Source organism: Cardiocondyla obscurior, linkage group LG21 (genome assembly GCF_019399895.1).
Source record: "Cardiocondyla obscurior isolate alpha-2009 linkage group LG21, Cobs3.1, whole genome shotgun sequence".
Taxonomy (NCBI): domain Eukaryota; kingdom Metazoa; phylum Arthropoda; class Insecta; order Hymenoptera; family Formicidae; genus Cardiocondyla; species Cardiocondyla obscurior.
In genome coordinates, this window is record NC_091884.1 from 2,667,715 (window position 1) to 2,691,754 (window position 24,040).

Genomic DNA, 24,040 nt, shown 5'->3' on the forward strand with positions numbered 1-24,040 from the left:
TGCCTCCGCGATCCTTTTGCTTGCAGTCACATTTAAATCAAGATATCGGTAAGGAAATATAACAGTGCCTCTCGCGATTCTTTAGCCGTGCAATCGCAAATAGACCGGCGGGAATCGTTTTTTCGTCGTAGACGCGCAATAATCAGGGAGAGAGTAAAGAGATTGCTGGGAATGCAATTAAAGATTTTGTTTTTATTACATCAACGTAATACTGGCTAAGGGTTAAAACAATGTCATAGAACGCGTCTATGGTCAGCGGGAGGGACAGCGCCGAGATCATCCCGAGCGACTCGCGACGGATGTCTCGTCCTCTTTAAGGAGACAATTGTTCTCCATTCTCGAGAGGGGAGGCAGCCGGCGGCTTTTGCCGACGATAAGAGAGGGAGCATAGTCTAATGATCCCTATATATTTATATATATATATATATATATATATATATATATATATATATATAAATATAACTAGGTAGATAAATATCTTATAAGTATAATAAAACTAATCGCACAGAGAGCGAGGCAACCAAGTCTCGGAACAAATCAGCCTTAATGAAACCTTAATGAAAAAGAATCGAGAAGAGTCTTGCTGGGGTGCGCGAGTCGGCGGCTTTCGCCTCGACGTCGCCGACGGGAGATAAAGACGAGGTGCCGGCTGCCTCGCGTCCTCCTCTCGCGCAAGCGGGGAACAACAGCATTACGAGCGCGCGCGGCTGTCTCCGCGACTGTTGCCGTTGCTCGGTGTTACATATCAATTGAAAAACCTAACTACACAGTCCAAGGGAACTGAGTACCTGGTAAATACCGGACACATATCGTCAATATCGAGTAATTAATTGATAAACGCGGTAAGACGCGGAGTAACGCTCCCCCTAGCATATGTGAGGCGTGCGCGGGGCGTGGGTGAACTGAATGTGCAGGTTCGGATAGATGCGCGGGTTTAACACTACCGGATAATGTAACGGGGGTAAGCACAACATCTTATGATTTTTGGTATTAGTCGACGAGGACGAGTCGAATGGGGCGACCACTGCAGCGGCACTCTGCATCCTGACGGCGGGACCCCGCTGCGCCGCGGGGACGTCTGCATTCGCAGGGCGCTTGTCGACGGATCGCGAGCTTCCGAGGAAGCTTGATGGTTACTTTTTCTTCTGGGCTTTCTCCGCGGCCTTTGTTACCTTGCCCTGGGTGTCTTTGAAAGTGACGCTCTGCGAAAAATCATTTTTACATTAAATATTCATTTCACAATTTTTTTTTATTTTTTTTATTTTTTTATTTTTTTTTAAATAATAATAATAAAAGTCAAATTTCATTCATCGGATCGGCAGAAAAGTATCTCAATACCTTGATTACACCCACGGCGACGGTCTGCCGCATGTCGCGGACCGCGAAGCGGCCCAGAGGCGGGAACTCTTGAAAGGCCTCGACGCACATCGGCTTAGTCGGCTGCAGCATCACGATCGCGGCGTCGCCGCTTTTTATGCTCTTAGGATTTTCCTCGGTGGTTTTTCCGGTACGGCGATCGCACTTCTCCTTGATCTCAGCGAACTTGCAGGCGATGTGGGCGGTGTGACAGTCGAGCACCGGCGTGTAGCCATTGCTGATCTGTCCCGGGTGATTCAGGACGATCACTTGAGCGGTGAAATCGGCGGCTCCACGTGGTGGCTGATTCTTCGAGTCCCCGGCTACGTAGCCGCGTCTCAGTTCCTTTACCGAGATGTTTTTCACGTTGAAGCCGACGTTATCGCCTGGCAAAGCCTCCGTCAACGCTTCGTGGTGCATCTCCACGGACTTTACCTCGGTGGTGAGAGCCGCCGGCGCAAAGGTCACCAGCATACCTTAAAAAAAAAAAAAAAAAAAAATTAGTATCATTTATCAGAGTCTACTCGAACCCGTTTGTACCGTTGTTTAGAGCAAGTGGAAGTAGTATCAACGTATGATTTGTCGGACGTAACTGTATTCGAGAGTGATCGAGTTAAAGTTGATATAATTTTATTGGAAAAATTTTGTTATTTTGTTAGATAGTCTCACCTGGTTTGAGAATGCCAGTCTCGACGCGGCCAACAGGCACCGTTCCAATGCCGCCGATCTTGTAGACATCCTGCAGCGGTAGTCGTAGGGCTTTGTCGGTGGGCCTGGAGGGCGGCAGGATAGCGTCAAGGGCCTCGATGAGCGTCTTGCCGTCGGCGTTCCCGTCCTTGCGCTCCACTTTCCAGCCCTTGTACCAGGGTGTCTTTGGGGACGGCTCGAGCATGTTGTCGCCGTGCCAGCCAGAGATCGGCACGAAGGCGACCGAGGCGGTGTTGTAGCCGATCTTCTTGATGTAGGACGACACTTCCTTCTTAATCTCCTCGAAACGCGTCTCCGAGTACGGCGGGTCGGTCATGTCCATCTTGTTGACGCCGACGATCAATTGCTTCACGCCCAACGTGAAGGCGAGCAAAGCGTGCTCGCGGGTCTGCCCGTTCTTCGAGATGCCGGCCTCGAACTCGCCGATCCCGGCGGCAACGATCAGCACCGCGCAGTCAGCCTGACTCGTGCCGGTAATCATGTTCTTGATAAAGTCACGGTGACCGGGGGCGTCGATGATGGTGACGTAGTATTTGGCCGTCTCGAACTTCCACAGGGCGATGTCGATGGTGATGCCGCGCTCGCGCTCCGCCTTGAGCTTGTCGAGGACCCAGGCGTACTTGAAGGAGCCCTTGCCCATTTCCTGCGCTTCCTTCTCAAACTTTTCGATCGTCCGCTTGTCGATCCCCCCGCATTTGTAGATCAGGTGGCCAGTCGTCGTGGACTTGCCGGAGTCTACGTGGCCGATCACGACGATGTTTATATGGATCTTCTCCTTACCCATGATGCCGAGGCTTTAAACACCTGCCGGCACACGTTATTGGGAATTTATGAGCGAGCGTGCCGTATATTAAGTTATACCTGGCCGAATGTATTAAATATGATTTAATGCATGCGTTCTCCTGCACGAGACGATATTTGCCTATATACTTGATCTACTAAATCGGTCGTACATTATATCGGTGTTAAATCTCCACGCACGATTCAACTATAGAATGTTCTAAAGCTGTCTTAAGAATCTCGTTTTAAAATAGCGTTTTGCTAATGCAATTAGGTTACATTGAAATAAATCTAACTTAAAAAAAAAAAAAAAAAAAAAAAAAATTGAAGAAACGGTACGCAGTTTATTAATTTTCTAGAGCGAAAATAACAATCGAGACCGGCTGCAATTAACGGTATAAATTTTTATGTGCCGTTTTAAAATAAAACGTGAGAGCTGCTGCTTCCCGCGTGGGACGTTGATCGGATATTAAAGAGACGATAAATATTAACGTGCGACGACGGAGGAGGACCTCTCGCGAGCTACAAAGGGTATTGATTCGTTTCAAGGAGAGACCTACGCAGGGCTCGTGAACTCACTCTTTCTCTCCCTTCACCCTGTCCTCCTCTCGCGCTTGATGTACGTGTATAAATATGAGTGGTATCGGATCGAGCATGCGCGGTTACTCTCGGATCTTTTCCCTCTTTCGCCACCCTCTCGTCGAGAAGCGATCGTAATCCGCCGCGGAAAAACAATTTCGGTTCGATTACACGAATCCAAGGAGGGGGGCGATCCTGATTAAAGTGGCCGACCGCATTCCAATGAACTCGAAATCGGATCGCACGGCGCGACTCGAGTAATTCCCGTACCGCGATTCCGCCTTTTAGATCAATAGAGGGTACACCCCCGCTGTCCTGACAATCTCGATTCTACGTGGGGTGCGGTGCACGGGATGTATTACAAATTTGCGTGCTTCTTTCGCCTGAACGAGGAACGTTAAAAGCTAAATTAAGCGGACGAATATCAAACCGATATTCGGAAATTAATGCGAGAAATTAATTTCCCTCGAAGAAGAGACGTTAAAAAAATCAATTCCATTTTTATTTCTCCAACAAATTTCTGAAATTTAATATAAATAAAATATATTTTGGGAAACTTTTTAATCTAATAGAATAAGGTACTTAAAAAAATTAATTTAATTTCTATTTCTGATTAAAGCATACCTCCCCCCCAAAGAAAAAAAGGCAGATTGATATTGAAATAAATCAGCGTCCGCTAGATCGCGGAATATTAAGGCGATTAGATGTACGAATCCTCAATTTGCTCGTGTGTAACTCACGTCTCAGCGTCCCGGCCTGCTTTTTCTAATAATAGTCACAGCCCCACGAAGGCGGCCATTTCTCAGTGGAAATTACTCGCTTCGAAACGTTATCTCTGCGATGTCACCATCCGGAATCCTCGTCCGAAATGACCGCGACGCTACCCTTCGCCGCCCTTTGTCGCTCGTAGTAACCGCGGCTCGGCGCGTTTTAAGGAAAAAAACGCGCGATCCTGATCCAACGCGAGATAAGCGAAGAGCGATTACGACACATCGCGCAATCAAGAGGAGGTTAAAAGCCGCGGAAGGTCGAATCGAGCTTTGGTACCACTTACCGATCGATAATTGCCGGCCCGATCAATCGATCGCAACGACGCCCCCCCTCCCGCGTTCTGCACCAAGAGGAAAAAACAACCCCCCGCCGGGAGAACTCCCGGGGAATGCACCCCAGAGAACGTTTGGTCGGCAAGCGGCTTTTCCGGAACTGTCGAGCTTCCGGCTAACACGGGAGAAAGCCCTAGTTCCGCGCGACGACGACGACGACGACGATCACCCCCGGCATGGAGAACGGCGACTCGCGGACGACGAGTCGAGGGTGGCTTCGCCCCGATAGAGAGAAGCACGGCGCGCCGGCTCGAATCGATACTCCTCCTGGCTGGCTGGCTGGCTGGCTGGCTGGCTGGCTGGCTGACTGGCTGACTGGCTGGTGAGCAAAGCCGGCACACGCCGCGAGCTTGCACGCGCACGAAAGACCAAACGAAATCTCGCTCTCGCCACGGGTCGGAATACGTTCTCGCACCGTTTCCGGCGACAATCTCGGTTCGCGCGACGCAGGCCGATTTTACTTACCCGGAGTATTTGACGCCGACGGATTCTTCGCTCCGAAAATCACCGCGGAGCGCCCTGCCGCCCGTCTCGCCACGCGCGCAAGCTCGAGAAAGCGCGGTGCGAGAAAAAGAGGGTGAACCGGGAGAGGGAAGCCGAGACGCGGAGGACAAGGACGGGAGAGCTTCGTTCCGACCTGGTGGAAAGGAGAAGGAACTTGAGGAGTGCGAAGGGGTTGAACAAACGACCGCTGTGCCATCTGAAGCAGCCGCGCTTGCGCCCGTACAAACTTGCGACCCTCCTCGTTTGGATCGGAGCGTCTATTTTCCTCTTCGTCGAGGACAAAAGAACGAGACGTCGTCGCGGTGAGCGAGCGCCGGCCGCTTCGACACGCGGGCGTTCGCGCCGCGACAGCAGCGTCACTCTTCGCCGGGCAAAGCCCACGGCTTATTTCCACCTTTATTCTACGAAGAAGAAGAAGAAGAAGAAACCTCGCTGCCTGACGGCTGCAATTGAGTGAGAGCTGATTCCGATAAGGGCCATATCGGCAACACATTTCCCGCCCGTCCCTGACGGCTTTATTGATCTTCCGCTCGCGTATTTTTCTGTCGTCTGATGCGGCGTGTGCGAAGGGTCGCGTGGACGGTACAAGAGTCTAAGAATCGTTCTCACAGGGTTCCACATATTTTTTTAATAACTCGCAGCTCACCCTTTTTAATAGGTATGTTACCGATAGAAAGCGTCGATTCTGCCTGTTGCGCATAAAAATCGTTTTGCACTTATCACTTCTTCGCTTCCTCGCGCGGATACAGTTTAACGTTCTTCAAGCACGTTAAAATAATTAGGCAATTAATTAGGCAAGTTGTCGCAATGCGTGTTAAACGGCCGTGGAGACCTAAAACTAATTTTGCTTTTTATTTATTAAGCTTGCGAGTACAGTTTACGGTCGTTCGAGTAGAGAACTTGTAGTTTGAATTCTCGGGGAAGATGTCGGGCGCGCCCCACGTGCTCGACGTGATCGTAAATAGAACCGAACCAAGTCATTTCGAAAGCTCCGTCCTCGTTGACCGGAGGTCTCAGTGCTGCCTCCAAAGACTCGCGAGGAAAATTACATTCGCGTGCGTAGTAATGTGATTTCACAGGATTTGCAGTTAACCGGATTATGCAACCGTAATTTCGACTAATATTGGCATTCTGCATATCGAAGATGGAGGAGTGCTGTAGCGATTCGGAGGAGGTCAGTGGCAAAGTCGTCTCAATAGGTTTTACGTCAGACTTGACCGAAGCTTCAACTTTTTATTACAATTACTTTTTTGTCTAATCATTTAAAAATACAACTTTTGTCAGATCATTCGTCATTTAATTTCTTACTCGTATTTTTTTTTAATTAAAAAAAATTCGCTCTTACACGTTGCTCTTATTTGCTATAATGATCGCAGCAATGGATCCGTCTTAATTTTCCCTTGTTTAACTTCAAGTTTTCTATTATCGACAAGCGCCCCAATCATATTATAATAATTATAACAAACTGTTGAAAGTATAAAGCATTTCTATTTCTTTCTATTTCGTTGCTTGGATTTATTTAGGAAAATGAAAAATACGGCTCAATTGTTCCGTTTCTTTTTAATTGCGAGTAATTTTGTAACCGAGCGATGTCCGTGAAATAGATTTTTAAAAGCGGCGTGACGAACGCGGCTGAAAATAACTATCGTCGGTCAGAAATAACTTGGAAAAAAAAAAAGAAATTAATGCCGCGATTTCCGCGTATTATATCGCGACGTGATCAAGTTCCTCCAAATAATGTTATTCCACCAAATAGTTTGTTTGTTGATGCGCGGTCGCTACTTGGCGGGGAGAGCGCGAAATTCCGAAACGGAACGGTATAAAAACGTAGGTACTTGACAATTAATGCGGTAACCAGTCGCAAATACTCTTTCTTATTCGTCCTCTATTCGAGCGTGCGGCACGTTCTATTTTACCCAGATCGATCATCTCGTTAAGCTAACCCACTTTCTTTAATCCTTTGTGTACCGTACCGACTTGCGAGTCTTATATACATAATAAAGTTATTTTTGCGCTTATCATTAAATTATCATGATGAGGTCTTGGTGCATACACCTACCTACACGCGACGAAGACTCTCTCCGAGACTTGCAAACGTTGAGAGATATAACGAGAGGAGAGGCTTCTCAGAACTTGAGCTTTTGGTAGACTAATAATTCCGAAGGGAGATTGTTCGGAATTATTTTAAAATCTAGAATAAAGGTGGGAGTGTACGATTGCAAAAATGTAAGTCGCCCGTATGAATGCTACTACGGGTATGACTAATACGAGAACCTACTCGAGTGCCAAGTACCTACCTCAAGATCACGGCGGAGAAAAGATTTCAATACCGACGTTTTATTTAACGCCCACTTGTCGTTGACATCGGTCAATGGCGCGTGCATTCACGTTGGTCCACGTGCGAAAGGCTTTGCGCTAAACGCGCGAGATCAACTTTACCTTTACCGGGACACGATCGTCTTGTAAAATTAAATTAATTTCTAATTAAGTTTAAACCCCGGGCTTTTCAAGTCTTGGATATTTGAGTGAATTTAATTGAATCGCCGTTCCTAGGATTGCAGGGTGCATTTGCGAGAAGCTCATTTCTTGCGTGTGCGTATCCGCATTCTTCAACTTGTATTATTGCAACTTCAATGGCATGCACACCGTGACGTACGCGCTCGTCGTCAACGAGCAGAGCAGAGAAAAACAGATCTAATTCCAGAGCGTGTTTCAGAAGTGCTCAAGATGCGACGTCACAAGCGTCAGCTTCTTGCAGCTCCTTTTACAGATACTCATCGCTGCGATGTTTGCACGGCATTTCTCGAGAAATGAATATTTACGCGAGATGGATCTGAATTCTTGTCTTTCAAGTTTTCGTGAAAATTTCGAGTAATATTGCATAAATGGTTTTTTTTTTTTAAGCGGAACCGAGGGTGACATTCCTAGGAGTGTTAATGTATACCGAACTTTTTTTTCCCCGAATATATATGATCCGATTTAATAAATGTCCGGTAAACAAACGGGATAAGATCTGTTCCGTTTGCGGAGGCAGACTTTCGAGAAGGTGAAACGGTACCGTGAATGAATCCGCATTCGTCGTGATTGATAAATTATCATTTCCGGAGCAGAAGGCCGTCTGGCAACCAATCAAGAGTCTGGGAATCGGCTTGGAAACATGGCAAATATTTCGGACAGCGCCGAAATATCGCGGTAGGGTGGGAGCCCTCGGGATACCGTCGGTTTCTTATAAAAAGAGACGCGCGGCGTCGCGACGCCGTCATATTTGCGTCGGCAGGGTCGAGCGAGCTTGGTACCGGAAGTGAGAGTTTAAGCGACCGAGATCATTTCTGTTACTTGGATTAAATACCACCTCCATTTATCACGCATCAAGTATTCTTTTATTCTTCTTTTGTGACCGTCGAAGCGATCGCATTATGTCTTCGGCAATGTATGTAAGTATTGCACGCTGAAAAGATCAGTTGAAATTACGCAATTGGCAAACAAATTAACCACGATCTTCTAAAAATAATTTTAAACTAAATTTTCTTCTTAAAGGAAAACTTCAATTTAAATACACTTAATTATAAAAATATTCTTTTCTTTTTTTTATTACAAAAATTCTTCCTTTTATCAACATTTAAGACACCAATTTTTATTTTAAAACTTTTCTATTTGACAAAGTCAGACAGATTAATTAATTTTTTTTTTTTTTTACTTAATTTCTTAAATAGAAATTTAGTTTTAACTTCTTGAAACGTGAATCTGTGTAAGTACACGAGTAAATGTGACTGCACATATTACTGTGAAAATTTGTCAAGATGCCATTGAGACGTCGTTTATGGTCAGGGTCAATCCTTAGGTTCACTTTGGCAAATGTTCAAAAATTCCTGTCTTATTAGGTACCGAGTAACTCGCTCCGTGCAATTTTCGTTCAAGTTTAAAATCTAAAACTTTCCAAAATATTAAAATACTTTACCTTTTCTTTTTCTTTCTTTATTGATTTTTTAAATATTAAATTTGAAAATAAATTTTGCAAGCAAAAGTTGCATTACGCCAAGTGAAATATTTTGATCCCTCTATCATGCTATATAATTCATGAATAACGAATTAATTTGCTCTTGTTTTTTTAAAGGAATCCTTGGGGGCCAAGGTTGCTATGTTCAATCAATACGCCGACAACCATAAAGATAAGCAGAGCAAAAATCCATTCACATCTGGTTTAAACGCCAAAAAGCCGACATTTTCCAAAGAGGAGTACGGCAGGTATAAATAAAAATTTTTCAGTTGTCAGGATGTAAATTTTATATAAAAAGTCTTGAAATCTTGACATTTTTAACAAACTTATAATTGTTTTACGTACGTATATGTATAATTTAGCAATCAATTTGTTATCACTAACTTGTTTTTTTTTCCTTCTTCTTTTTCTTTCAGGCCAGAAGCAGGCTCCTTGTCAGAATTGCGCGGTCGCAAAGCGAACGCTCACGTCTTGAAGGAGATCTTGGAGCTTTGCGAAATAATTGCTATAGAAGGCACACCTTGTCGAGATCAACCTGACGTAATCGGCATCACGTTCGGCGATATTTTCAACATTTATACCAATATTAGCGACAAATGTGTAGGCCTGCTGTTGAGAGCGAGAAAACAAAAGTATTTAGAATTCGAAGGCGAATGTCTTTTCCAAGTAATTCCATATAAATACAATTTTTAACGTCAGCAAAGAATACCGTTATTTCATGTAATATTTTATTTTTATTTATTTCTTTTTTTTCCTCAGAGAAGAGACGATGACGTGCCGATATTTTTGGTCAAGCCCATTGAAGAAATTCGTAAGGAGTATAATCAACGACTCGTAAAGATCCAACACGAACACGACGCAGTGAACAGTTAATGCGAATTATTACTGCTGCTGTTAATGTAAATTGTAAATAATTAATCAACGACATTCATGATTATCACAATTGAGGTCTCCAGTTACCTGGCTTGTATTGTATTTATTCGTTTATACATCGCGAAACTGATTATAATGTATAATTTGTATTCTACTAGATACTACAAAGCGCTCGCTATTTATTATTTATTTTTTCTAAAAGAAAACTGTTTTAATAATTTTCGGTAACGAATTATGGATGTACATATATCTTACGTGGTAATTCAGTACCTCTCGGCTTTCAATACTTTTGTAAAAATAATTTAAATACACACTTGGGCAAAAATTATAATATTAATGATTTTAAGTTCTTTCTCTCACAGCACAAAATCATTCATTATTCAAATATTTCTCTTGATATTAATAAATATATTAACAATTAAATGATTAATATTCAATTATAAATTACAATCAAAGGAAATCAATAAGTTAATCAATGAATTTATTTAAATGACAGAAATTAAAAGTATCGAATCACAAATCCGTCAATTTCAGGATTTTGCGGCGACGATGATAATTTATTAAATTTTAGAAAGATCGATGTATTTGCGACGGTAACGCCGAAAGCATTTGGTAGGCGGAATTTTTCGGAACTACAAAAATCGATGCTGATATATATATATGTCATCATCGATTTTGGTAGTTCCGATAAATTCCGCTTACCAAACAATCCCGGCGCTTCCGTCGCAAATTCATCGATCTTTCTAACCTCTCTCGATGTATTTTAAAATTAAAATAATTATTAAAATAAAACGTGGGCACTCTACTAGCTTTAATAAAATCGAATTAGAGACTAAAAATTAACTTAGAACATTCACAATCATTAACTTTAAAAGATTTTTATTTTAATTTATATAACATACATGTCACTTCTTACAAGTTAAATTAATAATATTTTCCGTTGACTTACAAGTTTGAGACTTTGTAGAGCATAAGTAGAAGAGAACAATTATAATGAAAAGCCAACAGGTCCCTCGAGAAAACAGCAGAACTCCCCTTCACCAGGTATAGAATAATAGTAAAAATTCGGCGGCCCTCCAAATACTCCAATCTCAAAATAACTGAAATATATAATTCAGAGTTAAAAAACTTATTAAAATGTAAAGTGGACACTCTCCTACACTTAATAAAGCCGAATTAAAATCAAAAATTTAAACTTAAAACTCTCAAAATTATTTATTTTAAGTAACTGTACCTATAACCTGTAACACATACCTGTCACTTTTTATAAGTCTTATAAAAAATAGTTTCTGATAATGTACACGCTTGGCACTGTTTGTGGAGCTAGAAGAAGCTTCAAATTATATAAAAAATCCAACGGGACCGTCGTCAATGCTGCAGAACATTTTTCACAAAGTTCTGAAGCACAGGAAAACTTTTCTGACCCTCACAACTCTCCAGTCACCAGAAAACTGAAATATAAATTCATTTACACTTAGGAGAAATATTAAATTGTAATTAAAACACTCTACTACATTGAATAAAACAGAATAAAAGTTAAAAATTGAACTTGAATGCCTGAAAATAATTTATTCAAGAGTCACTCTACTCTTAACCTATAACACGTACCTGTCACTTTTAAAACACTTATAAAAAATAGTTCCCGTCCATGTAGAGCCTTGGAACTTTTTGGGCAGCAAGAGGGAGGTTCAAATTTGATAAAAAATCCAAAGAAACACTCGAGGAATACGCAGAACTATTTTCACAAGCTGTAGAAGTGCAGTGAAACTTCTGCGACCCTCGCTGCACTCAAATCACCAGACAACTAAAATATAAATTTATTTACAGTTAGAAATAATATTAAATTGTTATTAAAACACTCTACTACAATCAACAAAACTAAAATTAACTTAAAAATTCAACTTGAAAGCCTGAAAATAATTTAATTAACAATATTTCCATTTTTAACCTCAAACACATACCTGTCACTTTTTAAAAGTCTTATAAAAAATAGTTCCCGTCCATGTAGAGCCTTGGAACTTTTTGGGCAGCAAAAGGGAGGTTCAAATTTGATAAAAAATCCAACGGGGCACTCGAGGAATACGCAGAACTATTTTAACAAGCTGTAGAAGTGCAGTGAAACATCTGTGACCCTCGCAGAACACCAATCACCAAAAAACTAAAATATAAATTTATTTACAGTTAGGAGAAATATTAAATTGTAATAAGAACACTGTAATACATTAAATAAAAACGATTTTAAGTTAGAAATTTAACTTATAAGCCTGAAAATAATTTATTCAAGAGTAACTCTACTTTTAACCTCAAACACATACCTGTCACTTTTAAAACACTTATAAAAAATAGTTCCCATTGATGTAGAGCCTTGGAACTTTTTGGGCAGAAAAAGGGAGGTTCAAATTTGATAAAAAATCCAACGGGGCACTCGAGGAATATGCAGAACTATTTTCACAAGCTGTAGAAGTGCAGTGAAACATCTGTGACCCTCGCAGAACACCAATCACCAAAATCTAAAATATAAATTTATTTACAGTTAGGAGAAATATTAAATTGTAATAAGAACACTGTAATACATTAAATAAAAACGACGAAAGTCAAAGAAATCAGGGAAAAAGATAATCGCGCAAAAACATAGAAGATCATATGGAACAGAAAATCGGAATAAATTGGGTAAGAAAAGGAAAGTATCTAGTTCGAGCGAATATTCCAGCTCATCTGAAAGCTCACTGAAGAAAAATTACGAAAAACGATTTAAAAAAACAAAATATAGGGTACAAGCTAAAGGCGTAGGACGAATAAAACTGGTTAAAAAAGAAGAAAGTTATTCTGACGATGATTCGTCCTGTAGTGACAGTAGTACAGAGATCGATAGTAAGACAAAAACTAAGAATCGTTGCAGAGAATATAAATCGAAAAAGAATTGTCTCTCTAGCGCAAACATTCGTGCAGCAAAAAGCGGAAAAACAACGAGAAGTAAAGAGAAAACATTGAATTTGGAGAAGTTAAATTCTAAGAACAAAGATGCAAAGTGCAGCGAAAATAGACAATCTAGATCGAGAAGTAACAGTGTATCTTCTGATGCTTCCGAACGAGATAAAAGGTCGAACTGTAAGCAACGGGAATCTCGAAACACGAATGAATTTGAAAGTCGAGATGACAGTGCCTCACTAAATAAAGATATGTCGAGAAATGAATATAAATCTAAATTAAAAAAAAGAATATATTACTCTTCGGATTCGGAAGAAGATCGTTTGAGGTCTAGCAGTCAATGTAGTAATTATTCTAATAAATCTTATTCGCATTGGAAAAAATCAAAGCGCAAAGAAAAACACAAGGATAAAGAGCGTCACAGATCCAGCAGTAGAATATTTAATTTGTCGCAATCCAATGCGGGTACAATTCTAACGATGTCTAGATCATCAAAGAATGACATGTATCTGATAAAACATTCCGATCGTAACGGTTCTGACTGTAAAGAGAAACATAAATCACGTAAAAAATCTAAGTATAGAAAATCTGAAAGCGAAAAAAAGTCCAGACCAAAAGAAAAAAGGCGACGCCTTCAATCTTCTTCGACTTCGGGATAATATCGAATGCGATTTATATTAGTTAACATCACAGAAACAAATTTGCTTTAAGAAAATAAGACATTAAATTTTTCACAAGAGGTACAGCATCGAGTAAATTTCCATTTGTAAATTGTATGATTTTATTTGTAAACATATCGCTCTTCATCACGATACTAAGATAGTTTTAAGATTCATAAATTTATTATATAATTTTAGCAATATTTTAAATATACTGGGAGAAAAAGAAGAAAAAAAAAAACGCAATATAACCTTGGCTTCAACGTATGTCAAGTTCAAGCCAAGTTCAACAAGGTTAGATCCTCTTTTTGGTATACTTACTATATTTTGTTTAAAAATGATAAGTTTAATTAAGATTATTCTTTCTAATTAAAGATTTTCTCTCTTTTTCTATTTCTCCATCCCACTTTCTTCTTTCTTTTTTTAATATAAAATTAAGTAACATCTTATTCTCATAACAAGATATGTATATATTAAAATAAGTTTATATTTGCATATTATAATATTTCATAAATAACATTGTCTTGTTACAACTGCAAAAATTGTTACTATGTATTTGCAATATCAAAGATTGTTTTATATTTTCATGCTACCTTTTGATAGAAATGTAATGCGCACGGCAATGTGCATTAATTATTAACACAATTAATATTATGTTGTACATGCATATGAAACACGCGCACGTGTATGTATATGCAAAGTATAATATTATTAATTATGTTGATAATTAAAAAACATTTTATGTATATTTTATTGCAATATCGTAATGGCCCATAAAAACATCCAAAGATTATAAATATGTATATGTTTCAAATTGATTTATTAAAAATTTGTACACTTACGCGATTGCGCGCACACATACATACATACATACATATAAATTGATGGATATATTTACCCATTATTAAATCAAATATGTTTATAATTTTTTTTTGATGTGACAATGATTTTTTATATGTATAATATTAGAATAATTTTATTTTTATAAAAACATTTTTTAATTATAATTCCTAAATTTTCTTTTTAAAAGAATATCTTACATATACGTTACTTACATAATGATGAAAAGTTTTATTAACGAAGTATTTTCTTTATAAATGAATTAAGGTGTAATTTTAATGTATTTAAAGAAATAACTTAAAAGATGTGAGACTACAATAAAATAAAATGATCGATGTGCGTAAAGATTATTGCAAATTTGTATTATACATATAAATATTAATAAGTGTACAAGATGGTTATAATGTACGAATTATAAATAACAAATGCATCAATATAAAAAAATAGGTATTAAAAATAATAGAAATATATATAGTAAAAATATTACGATCGTAAAATCATAAGAATACAAAATAATTAAATCATTCGTACATATTATCTATCGTATATAAATTAGCTTTTATTTATAAATCAATATTTTACGGGATAGAAAAATGAAAACAAATCGTTACAAACGTACATCCTTTGGATTTTGTGTTTCACATTGCAAATCGATATATATTTGCTAATACATATAATTTTAAGTCATACTGTAATAAAAATTTTATAAAGTTACTTTTAGAACTTTTTTTGAAATATTACTCAGTGAATAAAACTTTAATGACGTAACAATTGTCTTTTATCACACACACATACACACACACATATATTTATAATAAGAATAATTACAATTTTAAAGCAAATAATTAAAAAGTATATCAATTTATTTTTTTTACAAAAAATATTTATTTACATATTATTAAAAAAAATCTTAGTTTATAAATATAAATAATGTATATTCTTTTTAATATACAAATTTACGTAAAATGCACACCCTCTGCATTAAATGCATGTAAAAGGCTGAAAAATAATGCATTTTTATTAATTTTCATGCTTTATGGCTTATAAAGTAACTATGATTATGAAATATAATTAAATATATATAAATATAATATAAATAAATATATAAATAAAATACAAATAGTTATATTTAAATTTTAGATAATAAAATTACTGAAATTATATACAATAAACATAAACTTGTATATAAATTTATTTCTACCTAATAAAATCATCAATGTCCATAGTTCTAGCTCGTTTATTTTTAGCATCTGCTTTTTCTAGTACAAGGTTTATCAATTGCTTTATATCAAAATTATCTGGTACAATCTGTAAATGTGTGATAATTAATATATAATCAATGCATGCTATTTTAATACAAACAAGTAGGTACTTTTATATTTAATTTCATAAGTTTCGCAGCTGTCTTTTCTATAACATATTAAACTTACCTTATTGTTCAAACTACAGTGAATTCCATAATTTTTCTCTAACATGGCAACAATTGTGGTTTGCTTGAAAGCTGCTGATAATGTTTTATTTTTTCTTACAAAAGCAATTCGTGTCAGACTATCCCATTCTTGGTAGTTGATTGGTGGTGGTGGATTTCTTGGCTCAATTCTTACTACATTCGACTCTACTTTTGGTGGTGGTCTAAAATTATTCTTTCCAACTTTCATCAACATATCTACTCGTGCCAATAACTGAGTATTAATGCTTAAGCGACAGTATAATTTATCACCTGGTTTAGCCACTAAGCGTTCTGCAAATTCTCTTTGAAACATAAGCACAGCACATCTATAAAAAAAAAATTAATAAATTAATAAATGTACTTTTATTTCTTTCATTTAAATTTTTCAAGTTGTCATAATTTACTTCCCAATAATACATAATTTGTTACATATTACTTTTAAAATAAAATCATCACTTTAAAAGTAAATTTTTACTATAACTTTATAATGGAAAAAGTAAACTGGGCTTTAAAGTTTATTTTTTATCGATGCAACATCTTTGAAAATTTTTGTCAGAATACATTTGCCAATAAACAATTACCTGAAAAGTGGCCTATGTGAAAGTAACTTAAATACCAGTGGTGAAGATATCTGGTATGGAATGTTTGCAATACATAAGTCAAAAAAAGGTAAATCTGATTTTAATACATCTCCAAAGACTATTTGTAATTTCGATTGATATGCAGTTCCTTGAACTCGTTTTTGTAATTCTGCTATCATTCTCGGGTCAATTTCACATGCTATTACTTTTTTTGCCTTCTCGAGCATTTTTACAGTCATGTTGCCTGTACCAGGCCCAATCTCTAGAATGACATCGGTTGGTCGGAGTGCAGCTTTTTCAAGCATACTTTGAATAATTAAAGGATTTTTCAGTATATGCTGACCTTTATCTTTATTAAATAAAATTCCTAAAACAAAAGAAAACATATTTTTTGTAATAACCTACCCCATGATACAAAATACTTGCTACATTTTGTGTTAATTTAGAAACACATAGAATATTATTAATGCACCTTGCTTTGCTATTTCCGTGTAGACACGAGAACTTTTAACTTGTGTACGTATTTTCGGCATTGTGTTTGTTAATAATTACACAAAATATGTAAAATATTATAACTCTAATAATTTCTGTAAAAACGTGGTTTTCTACTTGTTACTACTACTTCTTCTCGCGACTGTTATCCACCAATAGAAACACAGTATAAATTCCGACATTCATGAAACAACTCGAGGAATAGAATTTTATAAAAATACTTATTATATTGCATTAAACGGTTATAAATTAACGGGCAAAATAAAATGATGTATAAAAACTAACAAATAACGCAAAAAACAAGCATGAAATATTTCGCGATTGTTATCCACCAATAGGAACACAGTATTAAATCCAATATTCATAAAACGACTCAAGGAAAATAATTTTACTTATTTTACTCTACTTTCTTTTAAAATCATTAAATAAAATTAGGTTCTACATAAAGCCAGAGCTTCCCTTTTATTTTTGCTTTGTCATCCAGTCAATATTTCATTCAATTTAGTTGATCTTCATGAATTCGAGTAATGACAGTTGATCGAGTTACATGTGCTCGCGTTTTGGTGTCTATTACTTTCGTTATTTAAAGCTTTTTTCTGTGTTTAATTTACTCTCCTTTTGCTTATTAACTGTTTTGTTAACACTTTATCTAAGCTTGCTGATTTTAAACTAATTTCTCGGCCTTTGGCCGAATTTATAATGAATAACCTCACTAATCCAGAAGACGAGGGGGGAGGGAGGGCAGATTCGAACAAGTCCAGTCCTGTTCACATTTCCTCTCCCAACATATCCTACAATGCAGATACTAATCAAGACTTTCCTCTTGACAGTTTTAACAAGTTCTGTGATAACATTAATATTAATAACATTCCCGGTGAAAGTTTGTTCATTAAAAATGACTTAGAAGTTTCTTAAGAAAACTCATCATCTTTTATCACAGAAATTACAAATAACGCATTCACACAAAAAGATGCTCATATGCATACAGATAACAGTGACGCATATTTATTAAGGTATGGCAAACAAATCCTTTCTACTTCTAACAAAAAGCGATCTCGTGACTCTTCGACAGCCTTGAAACAGCAGAAACTTCGTAATTTGCCTGCTGCCAATACAAATAAAAGGCATGCTCAAGACTTGAATGATAATAATAGCCCCACAATTTCATCCTCTGTGTTGAATCCTAAACTTATATTCAAATATATGGCTCAAGACAAAGGTCCTTTTATTCTTATGATAATCTCAAGTAATAGTAATAATAATATTATACACTCCTTATTGGTCACTCAGTCTTTCTCAATCTTTAATTAAATCTTTTAGTACCGATATCAAAATATGTAAAAAAGTAGGTAAAGGCAGAATTTTAAATGAATTGTATGATTATATTTCTGCAAACAAAATTGTAGATAATATCAAACTCAGTGATATGAGCTTTAAGGGGAAGTTAAACCTTCCTGTTTTACCACACAATCGTAGTTTCCACTATTGTTCGAATTGGTTAAACAGAATAAAAAATCCTTCTTCAGGATTATAGTACGCACTCTAACGAATTGCGCTTTGGTCAGTTTGATATCAAAAATGCAAAAAAACTTGTTTTTATGTGTTCACCTACGAAACATTTACTTACTACATAAGTTATATCGCTTAGACGCGCAAACTAAGACCAGAGCGCACTTCTCTGAACATCAAGGAAGAGAATGACGTGTTTGAAATTATGATTGGTAGCCTCATAAAAAAGAATAGAGGAAACTACGATTTAGTACAATGTGAAAGGGTCAGCACATGCCATATTGATTTTCGTGGTAAAGATGTCAAGAATTATGTGCAAAAATTAGTTGCGACGTCTTTGAGTAGATGGCATTGTCAATTAGAAAAAGACAAATATCTCGCGAATAACAAAGCTAGAATACGTTTTTAGCAACCCTATAACACTCAAAAACTATCGTGTCTAAAAAGTGAAGCCTATTCGCTACGCGGCGCTAGGCTGCAGTTACCACGGTTACAATAGTATATGCTGCCTAAAATGCTATATTATATGCATTATATGCTACTCATGCTGCTTTCAATTTACAAGAAAACTCAGATAATTCTCACTTATAACATAATTCTGTGTTTGTTATTTAATTAAGAGACATTGAAAAAAGACAGAATTATGTTGTAAGTGAGAATTATTCAAGTTTTGATGCAAATAAAAAGCAATTTTATATATTATAAATAACATATACTATTTTATAAACTAGGTAGACAAGTATTAAATAATAAAATTATTTTTGCAATATTTTGTTTTATTTAATTTTTATGTTTAGCTATTTTTTAAATGTTTTAACTTTGTTTTTTTTTTATCACTGTTAATTTTATAACAATACTAGCGCATGCGAGTAGAAATATAAAAATCAATCATTTTACAAAAAATAATTTCTGTATGTTCCTTACATGGAAATGTTAAACTTTTAACGTCAATATTTTCAAGAACTTTATCATATACGTATGCCCGTTCGCAATATTGTGAAAATAAATATTCTAAATATTTAAGAAAATTGAACATTTGTAAATTAGGATGCTTTAGACGATTTTTTTCTGAACTTTGCGTGTTTAATAACATCGCTGCAGGAAATGAACTATGTACTCTATTACTAATAAACACATTTTTGCATATTTTACATTTTACGTTTTTTTTAATATAATTGCATAAATATCCCGTTGTATAATATACAATGCAATCTGTTATTTCTGGTAAACTGTAATCATGTTCAGACATAAAATCGTCAAAAGCCCATTTATCATTATTTATTACAGCATCATTTAACTTAGCTTTTAATTTTGTTAATGATGTTTCGGTACTTGAATTGTTGTATAACTGTTTGATTTCTGAGATTGAAATTAGCGGTTTTGAATCTTCAATTAATGAACAATTTCCGTACCGTGGTGGTTTAAGAATACTAGTTGTACTTAATATTTTATATAATTGGAGAAAAGTGGGAACTCCAGGATGGTCATTAGATCCTGCTGCTTGACATATTGATCCAAAAAATCTCTAGACTAATGTAAAACAAATAATATAATAAAATATAAAGAAATAATTTTGTGCCAATAACATAATACAGAAGATAAAAAAAGATATTAAAATGTAACATGATGGTTTTTATAATAAATGCAGAAACATCAAACCTCAAGTGAATCTTGATTTAGGCGACCTGTTAATACAGATGGAAAATTTTGATGTGTGGTTAGATATTTTACTAAATCCAATGCTGATTTTATTGTCACTCTGAGACCTTCAGCAGTTTGTCTTGTTAAAAATTGCTTCTCAGAGATAGTACCATCAATTTTATGTTATTCCCAATTATTCAACTTTACTACAGATTCTTCTAAAATCTAGTAAAAAATTAAATATGTTTAGCATTAAAAAATATACTAGCTATTATATGTACATAAATGTATACCTTATAATCTGTATTTTCGACAGTCACACCTTCAGAAAATTTATTACGATTTAACGCATCAAATAAGTTATTTATCCATTCCCAGAAGTTGGCAGTATCATCACATTCTTGTAACTCAGGTAAAAAGTTTTTATAAAACCTCAAACCATTAGCCATTGATTTACTGAAAACCTGTAAAAGTAATGAATGTATGAAATATATGGTTAAAAGATTAAGATGGTAATTACTATATTGTGTTATAGTAAATAATTTGTTTCACTTGAGCAGCTAGACGAACTCTCATTTTAGCTGCATGAGTAAGCGTTAAATGATTATATGTAATTTTAGGGCATATTCGCATCCGAGCTGGTATTGTTTCATCTTTATTTTGTAATATGCGAAAATATTCCTATTTAATTAATTTTTCATTAGAATTAAACTGACAATAAAAATAAAGAAATTAAATTTAATTTTTACACTTTTGAACGGTGTAGATAAATATTTCATTTAATTCATTTATAAGCTAACACAATGTTTATTACAATTTTGTATTCCATATTATTACCTGTAATGATGTTGTGTATAATCGGTTTCTGATAGTTTTCAAAATATGTGGTGTATCTGAGAACACATACACTACATGCTCATTACTAATTGAATGATTAAAATAATTAACTACTTGATTTATTTTGCCGCATACACCCATAATGTCCCAAAATTTTCTGTTTGTTGCTGCACCGTCTGTTATTACCCCATGAATTTTAACATTAATACTTTCCAGTAACGCAATAGCCTATAATATAAAATTAATATACATAATATCACAATATTTTGCAGAACTTTGAGAAAAACATGTCATACATATATGTATATATATTATATTTTGTATTATGCATACCTTAAGTACAAGTTGTGCAAGTACTTCTCCATGTACAGGTCCTTTGGAGGCAAACATAGCTAATGGTTGAGAATAAGAGTCAGCAAGTGGTTGAAACATAATTACTAATCCATGATCTGCTTGTTCATCTAAATAAGTTGATGGAATTCCTTTATTTCCAAAATCAATTAATCCTGTATAAGTGAGATTTTTTGAATTAACATTAACTGATTCTCTAAGATGTATTTCATCTAATAAAATTATTCCTTGTTTTTCTATATCTGTTTTCTTCTGCAATGCAAGTTCAAACATTAAAAAAAAATTTTTATCGAAGTCACATGGACTATCAATAAGCGAAAGATATCTGAAACAAAAAAAAACACATTTATTACATATATTATTATTTTTTGAATTAGATATTGTCAAACAATAATAATGTAGTACCTTCGAATAGCAGGTAGTATTTGACTTTCTCTTAAAAAATTATAAGCCTTAGGGGACTTCATGTGCAATAATAGGCATAATAGAATCCATTCTTCATTATATCTATGTCCTGTAGGATTTTTTTGTTTTGCAAATTTTATTATCTCCTGTAGTGTAATCAGCTCATTGTGAGAAATGTTTGTCTCTTTTAATTTATTTTCTATATCTTTTATAGAAAGTATTTTTACTTCTGTTTCATTATCTATAAGTTCTTTTTTCAACTTATCTATCACATATCTTGTTCAAATTTTTGCTTTTTGTGCTCTATAATATTTTTTTCGTAACAGTACAATTTTATTTTCTTTGTGTGTAGTTGTATTTCTTGTATTGCTTGTATTTTTTCATTGTTTGTTATTAATATCTTTTTTTTTCTCGACGTCTTTTTTGATGTATTGATTTTTGTACAATAGCACAAAATTGACATTTGTCTTCTGTGATAGTTGAAATTATTTAACACTTTTTATGTCTCCATCACTAATGCCTTTAAATGCTTCGTTATATCCAATTTTTTCAATATAAACTTGGCTCTCATTTGCACCACAACATATATAAAAATTATCAACAGCAAATAATATTTTTTCTAATTGGTCTATACCGTTAATAGGACAATAAAATATAAATGATGGCAAATTTAGAATGGGTTGCTTTAAAACATTTACTTGTATTCTCATATCATCCTTTAATATTACTTCTTTTATTGAATAAAATGAATATAAGCTGTTGTTTGATTTTATTTTTTTACATGTTGGTAAAAAGAAAATTAATAACCGTGTATTATCATCATTAATTTGCGTATGTGCCCATTGCTTTGGTAAATTTATTTCCTTTTTGTCAATACTATTTAAAACATCATAAAATAAAAAATTTGTTGAATCATCTTCTAATTCATGCTTCATATGCATTTTATTTTGTATAATTTCATTATTAGTTTCTTTGGTTTTATCACTCTCTCTCTCTATATCTAGAATTTTCTCAGACCATGTGTGCGCGATTAAGCGAAAAAGCACACCCTTTTTTTTGCTTGTGAAGACAGCTCAGCAACTGAGCTCGACGCGGTCCTTCGCGTTACGTCGACAACCACAACGAGAATGAAAGTCTTAATAATTGTTTCAAGTCACACAGAAGGTTTAACAGGAAATATATTTACAAAAAAAAATAAAAAAAGAAAAGTAATACAGAAATTACAATTTCAATATCTGTAATCGCGAGAGCAAGGTTGGAGACGAGCGGAAATCTTCATGAGCCCGGCTTTCCCGTCGGAGATCTTCGTGAGCGGAAGGTTTCCCGCCCGATCGTCGGAAATCTTGTACGCGGGCGTCGGAGATCTTGCACACGAGCCGGAGAATTACGCGATCGCGAACCTTGCTCTGCGACTTCTCGTTTAACAACTCGAAGAAAAAGAGAAAAGAACCACTTGAAAAAAATAATCGCGGAGGATCTAATGATCGCGGAGGATCTAATGATCGCAGCCGAGCGAGACTGATGTACGACGGTGATAACGTGAGAACAGCGGACTTACAAGTGAAGCGTTTCGCGCGAAAACAGGTCACGTTTCGGCCGAAACAAGCCCTTGATCGTCGGAACAGTGAGGATGAAAAACAAAACAGGTGGCGAGATAACCGGTGAAAACCGGATTAATCCAACGTTAACGTAGTTCACCTGTCGAGGTAAACAATGAGCGGTATGCGGCGACCGACTAAATAAGACATGAAACGAAAAACACGGACGTATCGTGAACGACGATGGAATTCTAGTCGACTTAATAAGAAACTTTTAGACGATTAAACACCATGGAAATTTGGATGGTATAGCGCCTTTGCGTAATTTAGGTATTTTATACGGTGCATACTGAATAAATATTATAATAATTAATATTTATATTTTATAATATAATAATTCAAATAACTTACCACGCCAACAACATTTCCTTCTTCATCATAAAGTTCTCGTTTTCACAGAATATCACATTCTTCAAAGTGATGGTGGCAAATAGCTCGGGTTGGTTTAATTACAATGTTTTGTTTTTTTAAAGCTGTTTGCCACTTTTTTTGCAAATCTTTGTTCCTTGAAACGAAAAAAAAAATGCACTTTTTCCGGGTTGGATGTGTACCCCGATGTACAACCAACTACAATGCACCGCGTCATATTTAAATTTTTTTAATTAGATTTTTGTTCAAAAAAGATCGACGAAACAAAGAGCGCGGACGAAAACGAATAACTCGATATAAACACGCAAAATAAATATAGACAGCGACGCGTCTTAAGGACAAGCTAATAATTACGGAGCAATGAACTCAGAAGTTCGTCGAAATATAGCGAAAATTAAAGGAAGGAGATCGAATATAAATAGCGCGGCAGGAAACACCGGGCAGAGTCTCTCGAAAAAAGTGACAGCGTTTTTATGTAAA

At 35.9% G+C, this 24,040-nt stretch overlaps 4 protein-coding genes and 1 long non-coding RNA gene across 10 annotated transcripts; 2 read left to right on the top strand and 3 right to left on the bottom strand.

The window, feature by feature from the left end:
- Positions 1 to 172: 172 nt before the first annotated feature.
- On the bottom strand, positions 173 to 5,350 carry Ef-1a-f1 (translation elongation factor eEF-1 alpha chain). 5 transcript variants are annotated; one of them, XM_070670765.1, is made up of 4 exons: positions 4,992 to 5,350; positions 2,026 to 2,868; positions 1,339 to 1,832; positions 173 to 1,202 (listed from the first exon to the last, which is right to left on the bottom strand). In XM_070670765.1, exons 2-4 carry the CDS (start codon positions 2,846 to 2,848, stop codon positions 1,134 to 1,136), a joined length of 1,386 nt encoding a protein of 461 aa, XP_070526866.1. In that variant the 5' UTR covers positions 2,849 to 2,868; positions 4,992 to 5,350; the 3' UTR covers positions 173 to 1,133. The 5 variants fall into 5 exon arrangements, with proteins under 5 accessions (XP_070526866.1, XP_070526867.1, XP_070526868.1 ...); XM_070670766.1 differs by lacking the exon at positions 4,992 to 5,350 and adding an exon at positions 4,478 to 4,968; XM_070670767.1 differs by lacking the exon at positions 4,992 to 5,350 and adding an exon at positions 4,164 to 4,471.
- Positions 5,351 to 5,707: 357 nt separating this feature from the next.
- Positions 5,708 to 10,237, top strand: LOC139110763 (actin-binding Rho-activating protein). Of its 2 annotated transcripts, none has more exons than XM_070670790.1 (4): positions 5,708 to 6,204; positions 9,145 to 9,275; positions 9,444 to 9,693; positions 9,787 to 10,237. In XM_070670790.1, exons 1-4 carry the CDS (start codon positions 6,175 to 6,177, stop codon positions 9,898 to 9,900), a joined length of 525 nt encoding a protein of 174 aa, XP_070526891.1. In that variant the 5' UTR covers positions 5,708 to 6,174; the 3' UTR covers positions 9,901 to 10,237. The 2 variants fall into 2 exon arrangements, with proteins under 2 accessions (XP_070526891.1, XP_070526893.1); XM_070670792.1 differs by lacking the exon at positions 5,708 to 6,204 and adding an exon at positions 6,215 to 8,464.
- Positions 10,238 to 10,762: 525 nt separating this feature from the next.
- On the bottom strand, positions 10,763 to 12,140 carry LOC139110571 (uncharacterized). Its single transcript, XR_011547013.1, has 4 exons — positions 11,862 to 12,140; positions 11,509 to 11,704; positions 11,155 to 11,351; positions 10,763 to 11,000 (listed from the first exon to the last, which is right to left on the bottom strand). It is a non-coding gene; the product is annotated as an uncharacterized lncRNA (long non-coding RNA).
- A 403-nt stretch (positions 12,141 to 12,543) lies between these two features.
- Positions 12,544 to 13,487, top strand: LOC139110524 (serine/arginine-rich splicing factor 4-like). Its single transcript, XM_070670358.1, has 2 exons — positions 12,544 to 12,584; positions 12,671 to 13,487. Exons 1-2 carry the CDS (start codon positions 12,544 to 12,546, stop codon positions 13,485 to 13,487), a joined length of 858 nt encoding a protein of 285 aa, XP_070526459.1.
- Positions 13,488 to 14,542: 1,055 nt separating this feature from the next.
- LOC139110570 (probable dimethyladenosine transferase) lies at positions 14,543 to 17,061 on the bottom strand. The gene is made up of 5 exons (XM_070670404.1): positions 16,831 to 17,061; positions 16,359 to 16,725; positions 15,758 to 16,103; positions 15,529 to 15,635; positions 14,543 to 15,326 (listed from the first exon to the last, which is right to left on the bottom strand). The coding sequence occupies exons 1-5, from the start codon at positions 16,889 to 16,891 to the stop codon at positions 15,284 to 15,286; spliced, it is 924 nt and encodes a 307-aa protein (XP_070526505.1). The 5' UTR covers positions 16,892 to 17,061; the 3' UTR covers positions 14,543 to 15,283.
- Between the last annotated feature and the right edge of the window lie 6,979 nt (positions 17,062 to 24,040).

What these genes read in the sequence shown, in the direction of transcription:
- Ef-1a-f1 (XM_070670765.1), bottom strand. Translation starts at nt 2,848, where the DNA reads ATGGGTAAGGAGAAGATCCATATAAACATCGTCGTGATCGGCCACGTA. An exon ending in GACTGGCATTCTCAAACCAG is followed by an intron (nt 1,833 to 2,025) that starts GTGAGACTATCT and finishes TTTTTTTTTAAG; the next exon opens with GTATGCTGGTGACCTTTGCG. An exon ending in TCGCCGTGGGTGTAATCAAG is followed by an intron (nt 1,203 to 1,338) that starts GTATTGAGATAC and finishes GATTTTTCGCAG; the next exon opens with AGCGTCACTTTCAAAGACAC.
- LOC139110763 (XM_070670790.1), top strand. Translation starts at nt 6,175, where the DNA reads ATGGAGGAGTGCTGTAGCGATTCGGAGGAG. An exon ending in TCCAAAGAGGAGTACGGCAG is followed by an intron (nt 9,276 to 9,443) that starts GTATAAATAAAA and finishes TTTTTCTTTCAG; the next exon opens with GCCAGAAGCAGGCTCCTTGT. An exon ending in AAGGCGAATGTCTTTTCCAA is followed by an intron (nt 9,694 to 9,786) that starts GTAATTCCATAT and finishes TTTTTTCCTCAG; the next exon opens with AGAAGAGACGATGACGTGCC.
- LOC139110524 (XM_070670358.1), top strand. Translation starts at nt 12,544, where the DNA reads ATGGAACAGAAAATCGGAATAAATTGGGTAAGAAAAGGAAA. An exon ending in AATTGGGTAAGAAAAGGAAA is followed by an intron (nt 12,585 to 12,670) that starts GTATCTAGTTCG and finishes AACAAAATATAG; the next exon opens with GGTACAAGCTAAAGGCGTAG.
- LOC139110570 (XM_070670404.1), bottom strand. Translation starts at nt 16,891, where the DNA reads ATGCCGAAAATACGTACACAAGTTAAAAGTTCTCGTGTCTACACGGAA. An exon ending in ACTGTAGTTTGAACAATAAG is followed by an intron (nt 15,636 to 15,757) that starts GTAAGTTTAATA and finishes ACACATTTACAG; the next exon opens with ATTGTACCAGATAATTTTGA. An exon ending in GACATTGATGATTTTATTAG is followed by an intron (nt 15,327 to 15,528) that starts GTAGAAATAAAT and finishes ATTATTTTTCAG; the next exon opens with CCTTTTACATGCATTTAATG.